Source organism: Fistularia commersonii, chromosome 29 (assembly GCF_037954325.1).
Source record: "Fistularia commersonii isolate RoL2024-O1a breed Wild chromosome 29, RoL_Fcom_v1.0, whole genome shotgun sequence".
Lineage (NCBI taxonomy): Eukaryota > Metazoa > Chordata > Actinopteri > Syngnathiformes > Fistulariidae > Fistularia > Fistularia commersonii.
This window is the reverse complement of record NC_141312.1, coordinates 11256198-11269605: the sequence shown is the minus strand read 5'-3', so window position 1 is coordinate 11269605 and position 13408 is coordinate 11256198. Positions and strand designations below refer to the sequence as shown.

The 13408-nt window shown below is 40.4% G+C and overlaps 1 protein-coding gene across 2 annotated transcripts in view; it reads left to right on the top strand.

The window, feature by feature from the left end:
* The first annotated feature begins 7566 nt into the window (after nucleotides 1-7566).
* fnip1 (folliculin interacting protein 1) overlaps nucleotides 7567-13408 on the top strand; it is a 42254-nt gene continuing 36412 nt past the window's right edge. For both annotated transcript variants that reach the window (XM_086176965.1, XM_086176964.1), the window contains exon 1: nucleotides 7567-7738. In XM_086176965.1, the coding sequence (XP_086033091.1) occupies nucleotides 7647-7738 (92 nt within the window). In that variant the 5' untranslated portion in view covers nucleotides 7567-7646. The remainder of the gene's footprint in view (nucleotides 7739-13408) is intronic.

Below are 13408 nucleotides of genomic sequence, written 5' to 3'. Positions count from 1 at the left end.
CTTGTCTTTTTACTGTCATGTTGGTTTCTGATTTAAGATTTATTTTGGTGTCATTTCCCAAGAGGAGAGACATCATGTTATGCATTATGCATAGTATTATGTCTTTGCATTGAACTGCTATCACAAAATTGTTAAAAACGTTATCCCATGCCTTTTCAATATTGTGTCAGATTAGAGAACGAACATACAAAAATCCTACACTTTTTGAATTTTAACATTGTACTTGCTGCAATGTATTTATGTATTTGCATTAGGTTAATGGAGTAGGGGCAAGTCTTTTTACAAAATTTTTAATTGTGACATGAGGTGTGCCGAAGACTCGTTAGGTTTCTGTTTAAAAGATAAAAATAAAATACACATCACTTTCCATATTGCACACCATTAGTGCATAAATAGTAAGGCTTTTCAATGATTTATGTTTCTATATTTTCTATTATTTTCTGTCATTTTTTGGGGGGGGAGCATGGCACAGGGTGTTGAGTGATCATCCTTGGAACAAAACATTCCTGTTTTGATTCCCCCCTCCTCCTAGTGTGATGAAGTACTGTTGAGCGAGACACTGAACCCCTAACTACTCCCTTGTTGCTGCTAGACAGCATGCCAACTGCTCATGGTTTGTCCATGAATGGATTTCCCACAAGGTATGTATGTATGTATGTATGTATGTATGTATGTATGTATGTATGTATGTATGTATGTATGTATGTATGTATGTATGTATGTATTTATTTATTTATATAATTTACAAATGGAATGCAGCCTCGGGGGGGGGCATGGGCCAGTGTCTCCCTGAGCCAGGGGGGCATCCAGCGTAAAACTTTTGCCAAAACCACACATGCGAATCAATCATAATAACCGAATCAAACCAGATGGGTCGACGCCCGGGTTAACAAAAACCGCCATTGGTACTGATGACCGACTGGGAACCAATGGAAACTGGGCTACTGTAGGTCAAAGAAGGAGAGGAGAAAGGCATGTTTGGAAGCAGAGAAGATTTATGGACGTAGTGAGAGAGCATATGAAGGTAGTTGGTGTGAGAGAGGAGGATACAGAGAATAGGGTTCGATGGAGAAGGTTGATTCGCTGTGGCGACCCCTGAAGGAAAAAAACGAAAGGAGAGGAAGATACAGTTTACAAATGTGCAGACTGGCATGATGTTACTGATAAATCAATTACATATTATCATGCAGAAAACCAAAATTTCAGGTGAACAGTGTATCAAACTGGCCAAAGTGAAAATTGTACAGGCTGTTGTCTCAAAGTGGTATAGCCCATGGCAACAATTGTCACCTGTCTTAAAATAAAGCACTGGCATTCTGTTAGGGTCTTCAGGTATTGCTCTCTTTGCAAAATCAAAAACTTTATTTTAAACCCACAAGATACCAAATGTTTTTCAGGGAAAAGAGAAGGAGAAAATGCAATAACAAGACCCAGCAATGCTGGGAGCTTTAGCATTTGGTGTAAAAAAGACACTTCTTCTGTGGCCATGTGTAGCAGCTGTTGCCCTAAATTACCCAAAGACTCATTAAGATGGCAAACTGCAAGCATTCACCATTTTAAACATGCACACACTTAATTCTATTCACTGTAACTTAGCAAATCAATAAACATGTACTAATTGACTGTAAGGTATGACACTGTTGATAATTCCATACCAGTGTTTAAGCAATTCATTAAGGTGCCTCACAGGATTTTCATTCTAATCAACCTTATTATTAAAAGGAAAAAATAACTAGGCAACTTGCTCTGAGCCCCTTCTTGTTCGCAATGGTGATGGATAGGCTGACAGATGAGGTTAGACAGGAATCCCCATGGACCATGATGTTTGCGGATGACATTGTGATCTGTAGTGAGAGCAGAAAACAGGTAGAGGAAAATCTAGAGAGGTGGAGGTATGCTCTGGAAAGGAGAGGAATGAAAGTTAGTCGCAGCAAGACAGAATATATGTGTGTGAATGAGGGGAACTCGGGTGGAACGGTGAGGCTACAGGGAGTGGAGATCAAGAAGCTGGAGGATTTCAGGTACCTAGGGTCAACAGTCCAGAGCAATGGAGAGTGCAGAAAAGAGGTGAAGGGACGGGTCCAAGCAGGTTGGAATGGGTGGAGAAAAGTGTCAGGGGTTCTATGTGACAGAAGACTTTCAGACAGAATAAAAAGAAAGGTGTACAAGACAGTGGTGAGACCAGCGACGATGTATGGACTAGAAACTGTTACAATGACCAAAAGACAGCAGGCAGAACTAGAGGTTGCAGATAATGAAGATGTTGAGGTTCTCTTTGGGAGCGACCAGGATGGATAGGATCAGGAATGAGCCTATCAGAGGGACGGCACATGTTAGATGTTTTGGAGAGAAGGTCAGAGAAGCCTGAATGAGATGGTTCGGTCATGTACAAAGGAGGAATAGTGAATACATTCGTAGACGGATGCTGGAATTGCAAATGCCAAGCAGGAGGTCTCGAGGAAGACCAAAGAGAAGATAGTGAGAGAGGATATGAAGGTAGTTGGTGTGAGAGAGAGGACGATAATGAGTCAGAAATGAGTCTTTCAGGGAACAGCGCATGTTCGATGTTTTGGAGAGAAGGTCAGAGAAGCCAGACTAAGATTGTTCGGTCATGTACAGAGAAGAGATAGTGAATATATTGGTAGACGGATGCTGGAATTGGAGCTGCCAGGCAAGAGGTCTCGAGGAAGACCAAAGAGAAGATTTATGGACGTGGTGAGAGGATATGAAGGTAGTTGGTGTGAGAGAGGAAGATACAGAGAATAGGGTTAGATGGAGAAAGTTGACTCGCTGTGGCGACCCCTGACGGGCAAAGCCGAAAGAAGAAGAAGAAGAACTAGGCAACTTGCCAAGCATGTAGAGAGCACAGCCTCTTTGAGCCAAACGTGTGCCTTCCATCAAAAGGAGGAACATTAAAAAAAAATTTAAAAATTGTGGCTTGCAATTAGTTGCTCTCTTGATGTGCATGGTTTTTCTGCACCATTTGGGGGCAGACAAGTTATTTGGCATCTTTTTGCAGCTTAGGCTCTAGGCTCACATTATGATCTGTGATTGTGAAGTAACATACATCAATATATTTCAGAAATCGTTCAAAAAATCTAAATCAAGACAAAGCAACTCTGTAGCTTTGGGTAATAAAATGAGTTTTTTTTTAAGTTGAACTAGATATATGTTCAGATGTCAGTGATCTCAACAAAAGAAAAAAGGTCACTATCATTTAAGGTAGTGTTTTACCTATTTGATCCAAATTCAGATGAAGATTAGATATCTGTTATGTTGTGTTTTCTGAAGAACAGGTGAACCAACATTTGAAGTTCTTTTGGAAAACAGAAGTCAACAAAATGCAACAACCTGGTTGTATCAAGTATGCATATTTTTGGATTTGAAGTGACCTGGAAAGAAACCATTTACATATCAAGGAAATTAGTTACTTATTCAACTTAAAAACTTCATAATCACAACTTCCTTTTCTTATCTTTTTTTCCAGCAATATCAGTAAAAGTTGCCAGCATTTATTTTCAGACCTTCCCTGAAAATTACATACTCCTTTTCAGGAGCTGGACTTAGCCCTTAAGTTTCAGTGAAAGGAACTCTGAATGCTTCAGCATACCAAGACATTGTGGACCATTCCATGCTGCCAACTTTATGGGAACAGTTTGAAGCTGGTCCCTTCCTTTTCCAACATGACTGTGCACCAGTGCACAAAGCAAAATCCATAAAGACATGGATGACAGAGTCTGCTGGAGATGAACTTGACCGGTCTGCACAGAGTCCTGACCTTGACCCGATAGAACATCTTTGGCAAAGATGTTGAATTCATGAATTCGAGCAAAGACTGAGAGCCAGGCCTTGTCGTCCAACATCAGTGTGTGATCCCACAAATGCGCTTTTGGAAGAATGGTCAAAAATTCTCATAAACACACTCCTGAACCATGTGGACAGCCTTCCCAGAAGAGTTGAAGCTGTTATAGCTGCAAAGGGTGGACCAACGGCATATTGAACCCTATGGATTACGAATAGGATGTCACTTAAGTTTACATGCAAGTCAAGGCAGGTGAGCGAACTCTTTTGGTCAGATAGTGTACTTCTCTGCCACTCCCGATCTTCTCATACAACACCATCATTCATCTCTTGACAGCCTTTTGTATGCTTTTTCTAGGTGTACAAAGGCACAATGTTGCTCCCTCTGACCTTCCCTGTTCCTCTCTGCGAGCATTCCTAAAGCAAATACTGCATCTGCAGTACTCTTTCTAGACACGAAACCATACTGCTGCTCACAAATGCTGACTTCTGCTCTAGTTTCCACTACTCTTTCCCATCGCTTCATTGTATGGCTCATCAACTTTATCCCTCTTTAGGTTCTTCAATTCTGCACACCTCCCTTATTCTTAAAAATTGGCACCATCACATTCCCCAGGCATCTAGTCAATGAATAATTGAATTGAATAATGTAGACAGAAACTGTACTCTTGCGTCTCCTGGACACTTCCATACCTCCACAGGTATATCATCAGGACCATCTGCCTTTCCACTCTTCATCCTCTTCAATGCCCTCCTCACTTCACTTTTACTAATATCTGTGCTATCTATGCTAATATCTAATATTGTATACTAATATCTTACCCACATCTGCTACTTTGTGGTCCACTACCCTTCTTCTTTTACATCTAACTTCTCTTTCATTTGGGAAGAGAGAGATTATGAAAGTATTGCTTCCATCTTCCCATCACTTCTTTAGCATCTGTCAATACAGTTTCCTCTCTATTCCGAACATCACATGTACATCTTTTACATCTCTATCTCTCTGTTTTGCAAACCTGTATAAATCGATCTCTCCCTCTTTACTCTCCAACCAAACATTCAAGTCATCATACACCCTTTGTTTTGGTTTTATAATCTTTACCTTGCGCTGTATTTCCCTGTACTCCTGTCTGCTCTCCTCAGTCCCCTCAGTGCCCCTCTTCTTCACGAACGTCTTTCTGCACTTCCTCATTCCACCACCAAGTCTCCTTATCTACATTCTTTCGAGTACTTTCCAAGTACTTTAGTACATATCTCCCCGATCAAATTAGCTGTAGTTGTCCAGTCATCTGGAAGCTTTTCCTGACCACCCAGAGCCTTTCTCAACTCCTGCCACTTTGTCTTCTACTCTGCCTTTGTCCTCTGCACCTTTCTTGTCACTAGATTCATCCAGCAAATCACCAGCCTATACACTCTCACCTACAACTACCTTCATATCACATTGTCTATACTTTGTCTTACATTGTCTATACAAGATGTAGTTTACTTGCGTGCCCTTACCTCCATCTGCCAGCTATTTTCTGTCGCTTATCCTGCACTTACGGGATGCTGGACACAGACAACAGACAGACAACCATTCACTCACTCATTCGGGGCAATTTTTCCTCTGCATGTTTTTGGACTGTGGGAGGCCCAGACACAAAGAGAACATGCAAACTCTAAACAGGAAGGCCTCCTTGTCGGGATCGAACCAGGGCGTGAAGCCGGAGCGCTAACTTCTGCGCCACCATGGCATACCCCTATGCCCCTGCCTTTGCAGGAAAAAAGTATTCACATTTCCATTCTCTTTGCAAAGTCTACCACCATCTGTCCCTCTGTGTTCCTGTTCTGGATACCAAACCTGTCCATTACTTCGTCACCTCCATTGCCCGCACCAACATGTCCACACACATATACTGTGTTTCTCCTGGACACACAGTGTAAAATAAGATAAGATAACTTTGTTTATCCCCATAGGGAAAATTCCTTTGTCACAGCAGTGTAACAGTTATGTCAAAAAAAATGAAATAAATATGAATATAAATATGAGTATAAATAGAAATGCAGAAGACAGGATATAGCAAGACATAAAAAAAATCTGCTTTTCCTCCTTCATCTTGTCAACCAACTCCTGCTTTTTCTGTAATCGTTTCAATTTTCAGAGTCCCATCTCTCGGTCCCATACGCTTGCCTTTCCTCTTCTATCTCTGCTTCCAAAAACGCCTTCCTCCTTGCCATCTTCGACCCACAGTAACCCAATTTCCAATGGTACCCTGTAGGTTATTGGCACCAATGGTGATTGTTGTTAACCCGGGCCTCGACCGATCAAGTATGAGAGCCATAAGTTTGAGTCGCATATTTTGTTTTGGCACAAGTTTTATGCCGGATGCCCTTCCCGACGCCACCCTCTGCATTTATTCAGGTTTGGGACTGGCTCAGAAATACACTGACTTGGTGAATTGGCTGACCTGGTCACATTCACAATTATATATCATATAACTAAAATCATAGCAAGTAATTTTGTGATTTAAACCCTTGAATCTGTCAACATGATACATGTTATATTTAGCATGCTGAAATGTTTGAAATGTTCGATTTTTAAAAAAAAAAGAATTTAATCTGATGTAATCTTGACATATGTTTTGTTTTTAGCTTACTTCTTAGGGAACATCTACCAGGGATGACGAATGGAAATTAGCTGATGGCAATAATCTCGCTTGTTTACTTTCACTGTATGGTGAGTAATATGAACTTCTACTGTCCCCTCTGAAATAGAAAGAGGAAAACTGCAACAAAAGTTTAAAAGCAAGAAGAATGAGATTGTTGCATGTTCACTGCTGAGCAGACATTATTTTTTGGTTTCTCAGTCCAGTAGCAAATGCTCTAATTTGTGCAAGAATACCAGGTATTGCAACGCTAAAGAGTCCAAAGAAATCCAATCATGTTTGATTCTGACCCTGGATGCACCCCGAGGAAGTAAGACTTAAAATTTGGCAGTGATAATGTGGGGTATAAGTTCAGAAAAAAGAACCTCCTTGTTCTTTACAAGAGTTTTGCCTGTGTTGTCCTTCACAACAGAACAACAGAAAGTTAAGACTGTCTTGGTCACGAAACTCATGTTACATGTTCACCGGATGTAATATTTACAGAAAAATGTCAAAAGGAGAAGCTCTGTGCCATATTTTGTGCAAGATGTGTTTAAACGTTGTTTTTAAGAGCAAGTGACCATACGCAGTGAAATGAAGCCATCAGTTTTTTAGCTATAAAAACAGTGTCACTCAATGCCCTCTAGATGTCAGGCTTGTTTCGTCGCAAATAATCCACCGTCGGCAAACTTCCGATCGACGCTTTGTCACGAGGAAAAAAGTGTTGGCATTGCTATAACAGTGACTTTAACTGTGGGTGAAAATGTAAGCGAAATATGTATTTAAATAGCAAGTTTATGACAAACTTGTATCTAAGTGTATTACCCTACGCTACTTAAATAACAGCTAACATATCTCTGTTTGTGTTATTGTTGGACTCAACTGGCTTTTCACGGCGTTTTTAAGATCTTGTGACGGTATTCCACCTCAGGAATCGAACTTTTACAATTTCCTGAATAAATGTCTGGCGGCCACAATCCCCGACACAACATCCCTAAGATAACCACGTGGTATAAGCCAAAAATACTAGCCAACCACAAAATTTGTAGAGGCAACGGCGCCTGGTCAGCCAATCAGAAAAACGTAGTGGGTTACCAAGCAGCTCCTGTGACTAATGCCTGTCATATGACTGTGACACTAATGGAGACAGTTACAAGGAACAAGATTTGCGCTTGGATTTGAAAACAAGAGACGAACTGTACCGAATAATTTTGGTACAAAATGCCTCCGACCCTCTTTCAGAAACTTTTCAACAAGAGAAATGCGTTTTCGTCGCCACCTCAGAGATGTAGCAAGGAGTACCCAGCTTTCAGGTAGCTGTATTTGTGTGTGTTTGAGTGTGTAACGTTAGTACGTGTGTTTGCTAACGTTATTACTTCAGCTATGGTTTCGAAAGCCCTGACACATGCTTCGTTTCGTTAATCCTGTGAAACCACTAGTATGCGTACTAACAAATGCTACATACGTTTGCTTTTGTTTAATTTGTAACTGTTTGAGCAGATATACTTGGTTAACGTGTTTTGTCTGTTAGTGAAATTAGCCAAATGCTAAAGCTAGCTATCAGACGTTAGCAGTGCTGATGTGCATGCCATTTGGTGGTGGTCTGCTTCCTTAGTGTTTTCATTCTTTTCACCAGTATTGTTGGGAACTTGCCGTTGTTTATTTAACATTATTACACATATAATAAATGCCCCTTTCCTGTTAAAATATGAGACAATCTGCTTATCAGTCATTTCATGATAGAAGTGTCCACCGTCCCGTGTTCTTTGTCACGTCCGTGTCCTCCTTTGCGTTTCTTTGGCTTACACACACCCACCCACCCACACACACACACACACAGTGCGCGCGTGCATTGATATTTAAGTCTACATGTTGCGATAATATCAGGATGCAAACGTGATATCCCCGTTTGTTGCTCATCGCAGAAACTGGCAGACAACTTGAAGCAAAATTTATCCGACACGTCTCAGTTCTTCCGGCGGTATTGTAATTGCCACTCGCCTGCGCAGTCGGATAGCTGAGGACACATTGTGCTCTAAACACATGTGATCGACTGGGCTAGGCTAATGCCAAACACGTTAACTGTTTCAGCGTCCGACGAGTCACCGATGGGTATCCAATTTTTAAAATGATCAGATAATTGCTTGACCTAAAAGCAAAGTAAAGGAACTGTAAAGGAACTCTATGTAGTTTCATCGATGACTATCTCTCACGGCTGATTGTGTGAAACTGCACCTACACTTGGTAATAGGCTACTTTTGAATTTGTAAGAAATGCATAGGATTTGAAAATGCATAAAAAATTCCACACCTTATGTACGCACATGAATCAAAAATTCCCTGCTGTATTAAGCCTGAATTATTGATACAGTTATAGTAACACTGCACAGTAACTTTGCAATACCTATACTACTGAGACACTCTCAACACGTGGATAGTTTAAAATAAGAATTTGCATGATTTTTTTCATTTCATATTTTTAAACGGTTAATATAGTTGCAGGGTACAACAGTTAATATAGTTGTAGGGTACTATATTGTAGGATACACTCTCCCCAATTATCGGTTTTTACATCCTTGATTCCATTTGTGGCCTCCTCTTTAGTCTTTGTCCCTTCAAACTGCAGTATCTGTCAGTATTGCATTTGCAATTTCTGTTGCACCTCATAACCATCTAGCCATATACAGTAAATTCAATGTTGTGTATTTGTGATCATTACTTGATTTGACCAATCTTTTGGGGTAAAACCAGCAATGTAAGGTTGCAGATCAGTTTTGTGGCTGATTGGCAAGAATGGGTTGTTTCAGGGCCAGGGTCTTTTCTCCTTTATACACAGAACTATAGCAAACAAAGCCTGAAACAATTTGGTTGTCTCCCTGTGCTCATTGTTTCTTGAATCGTAGGTTGTTAAAAGACTTGCAAAGGATGTATGCCTTATTCAAATGTTCTTCAGTGTAAGTCATTATTCAAATGTTCTTCAGTGTAAGTCATTACTTCTCTGTCCTCTAAATGCGTTTTAGGAATTGCAACTTCATTCAAGCCAGGATCTAAGGTTTTTTTTTTTTTTTAAATCAGAGATGGTAGGATGGATATATTGGGAGACAAATAAATATTTTTGCTGTTTTGTTGCTACACACACTGGATGAACAGTGAATTATTTTGTTTATTAGCTAAAAAAATGACTAGTAGTCTTGTAGTTTACTGGCAAGCTGATACTTGCACCCTGGCCCATATACAGTAAATATTGTGAGTGCAGCTGGTGGTCCTTGATCCTATAACAAGCATCCAAGCAGAAGGGAACTCAGTATCCAGATTTATGCTCTATCCAGGTGCCATCAGGTTCAATACAGGGGCCAGGACAATGATGGGTGGCCAGGTAGGTGAGAAGGTGGATAAACTAGACTTTTGGGGTATAGCAGGAATGTGCTTGACTAAAATAATCTGTATTGTCAGGAATTCATAGTGATCTTTGGTGGATCAGTGGGGGACGGTTCTGAAATGTAATATGTAGCCTTTTCATGAGAAAAACTCATCGTTTGACAACTTTAACAAGATTTTCAAGACTCCTCCAATTCATTTTATAATTGCAATGATTTGACTAATTTGAGATTATGAAAACAGCAAAAAATGATAGTACAAAGACTGAACAATTGAATTGTTCACAGTATGCTGATCCTTTTTTTAAAGGAGGATGGTTTTTAATCTGTTTATACAGTAACTGCTTATGTACATGAGCAGAGTGGAACAGAGCAAAAACTGTTACAGTATATCATGATTTTTAGGTGGGTCATTTCCAAATGCACTAGAAATATGTAAAGTCAAGCAACAGGTCCAAAGTTAAAATTATTAATTATGTTAGTAAATAAATAGATAATTAGGACCTGCCATATTATATGAAGTCTGGAAACATTTATACATTGTGTCAGGACCAACAAGAGCACTTTTACAATGTATCCATTTTTGGTCACTCACAAATTCACACATTTGTGGCCGATGCTGCTATGCAAGGTGTCAACAGACAAAAATACATTCACAAAGTAAGTATATTGGTTTATGACTATTACCACTATGTCTGGAGGAGTTGGGGATAACCCCAATTTTCCTTTCCAATAAGACATATAAATTAATAAATATAGAGAGTAAGTGTTGCTTGCCGAGCATTATGTCTCACCCAAAGCTCTGCTTTCTGTCATCCAGAATAACACAGAGGGCATCAGGTTGGCTGACCCTGGAAGGAAAGCCCAAAAAGCCTCTCCTCTTTCTTTGGCTACAGCACATGACCACAGACAGCATACTGTACATTACACTGAGAGCCCCTGGCTCATCCTGTAGTCACTCACAGACCAGACTCTCTACTAACAGCTTTGTCCGACCCACCCATACTCAGACTATTTATCTTGTCTGCCCCCAGCCACCAGTGCTTGCTGCTTGATCTTCTTCCTGACCTGGGCATTACAGCCCAGCTTTGTTTACCTATGGAACAGTGCATATGTGGTTTTGGGCATGTTTTTGTTGCCTCAAGCTATTCAAACCTTTGAAAAGGTAATGTAATATCTGTAAGCAACAGCTTTTCTTATGAAGCAACATAGGTCACAGTACTTCAGAATACAGACAAGTGCACCTATGTGGATTGTTTAGTGATTTTTTTTTTGTTGTTGATTTTTTTAAGTTTCTTTGCAACCATATCATTATGTTTATATTTAAAGATGTGAGAAAACATTTTTTCTTTTTTGGTCATATTTTTATGTAAATACTTGTCAAAAATGTTAAATCTCTTTGTTGCTTCACTGATACATTTGAGTAAAATAAATGTTTGAAGAAATCCATGGATAGAATATTCCCTCCCCAATTTTGAAAACGTAATCACATTGCACATAAAAAACACGCTGTAGCTTAAGTCATAGTGATGTGTTTTCCTAGAGTTTACATAGTGTCTCATGTTTCCAACTGGTGCCCTTTTCCAACTACATACTTTCAATGTGTCATTTGAGGCTATCATCAATCTTGAGCTGTCATGTGCATAACGATCACATGGCAATGTTCTCAGATATTGCCCAAAAGCACTGAGTCAGAAGGTAAGAGTTGTGTAACCCTGTTAGCCATAACTTGTAGTTTTCATATTTCTTATGCAAATGAAGAATTTCATCATGGATTTTATGTTTCTGTATAATTCATGTATTTCTCATGATTGCCATTGAAAGCTTGCTTGGCTCTCTTTGTCCCTGTGACTGCGTCATGCAGGCCTGCCAGGGTTCTTTCAAGGTATGGACTGTCATCGGGCTTCTGTAAGTGCTATTTTGAGTTGCAACACAGGGTTCTCAGAGCTGCAGGGTCACAATATAGATCCAGTTTTACGTTAAGACTGTCTCCCACAAAACAGATTTGGTACTCTATGTTGGCTTAACATCTAGTTAGGGATGCAAGCAGTGGCGACCTCTCACTGCACCTCTATACTCCCACTTAATTTGATAATTTCTTCGAAGCTTGTGGTGAACGACCTGGTCTTTAATTGTTGCCTCTCTAGATTTTAGAAAACCAACATGCAACTGTCTTGCACATTTTATATCTAATTAACTTTTTTATTGTACTTTATTAATCCCTTGCTGGAAATTCCTCTCTGCATTTAGTACACCATGGATGAACCATGATCAGTTGACAACCATCTAGCAGTGCCAGGGGAGCAGTTAGGGGTTCAGTGTCTTGCTCAATAACACTTCGACAGGAGTGGCGGGAATTTAATCAGGAATGTTTAGTTTTAAGGACAATCGCTGAACCCCCTGCGCCATGCCCCCCTTATATATTTGTTTGTTTGTTTGTTTGTTTTTAACTTTTATAAGGTTGGGGAAAAGCCCGCGGGGTGCTCCACCCTGCTAGGGCACCCCCGACCCCCCGAAAAAGGGTGTTGGGGCTGGAGCGGGATGGGAGACATTGAACCCCCCCGGATTGCCAGCTGCCGCTCCACAGTGATGATTTGTTGTGTTGTATAGTTTGTCTGCAGCAAAGACATGCAGTAGGTTAATTGGAAGAAATTGGCCCTGATGTGTGAATGAGACAGTGAATGGTGTTCATGTCAACTTCAGCAATGACAGAAAAAAATCAATGGGACTGCCTTCCCCTCTATTCAGAAACTCCTGGGCCTTGCTCCAGGGTGGGGCCCCATTGACCCGCGTCTGGCCAAGGGAAAACTAGGTTCAACGTTTGTTGTCTTCATGAGGGTCTTCTGAGCCACACTTTGTTCGGTCCCTCACCTGGGACCTGTTTGCATTGGGTGACTCTTCCATTGGCATAACGCCTCTGACAACATAGCTCCCAGGATCACTGGGATGCGCAAACCCCTCTACTACGGGAAGGTGGCAGCTCACAGTGGGGTCTGTTTTGACTAGCCCTTTAAAAAAAATTTGCCCTTTGAGTGATTCACATGGTAGTGCTTTTCATGGGCGTGTATTACTTCAAAACAGCTGTTATTGGGACAACTTGCTTCAGTTATTTGTCGCTTAATCGCTGCTGTATGGCGCACATCCACACATTACAGGGTTCAGACAGACAAATCTATATCCTTCGCAGCATTTTTCAAAGCTGATATGCTCATTTGTATTAAAAGACAACAATGACAATATCAATATGCCCAAATTTCAGAAATTTTGAGGTGTCTTCCATTTTTTAGCACAAATCATAGTATTTACTGTAGCTTTCTTCTTCATAGAAATGAAAGTACATGATGCAGGTCTATGCATAGTCAGGAGTAGAAATTTTATTTCGTCCTCTGTTAGTCATTGTAGTCTGATGAAACACGTTTGCACGTATAACTCCACGTTTGCACCCACATTTCATGCCTCTTATTTACATGTTTTTTTCTTCTCACCTACAACTTTACATAGTTATTCCATCAGCAAGTCTGTTGTGTATGCCTGACAGTAAATTGGAAGGAATAATTTTATCTTTCTCCACTGAGTAAATTAGCAAGCCCTTATCTGCACATGACAC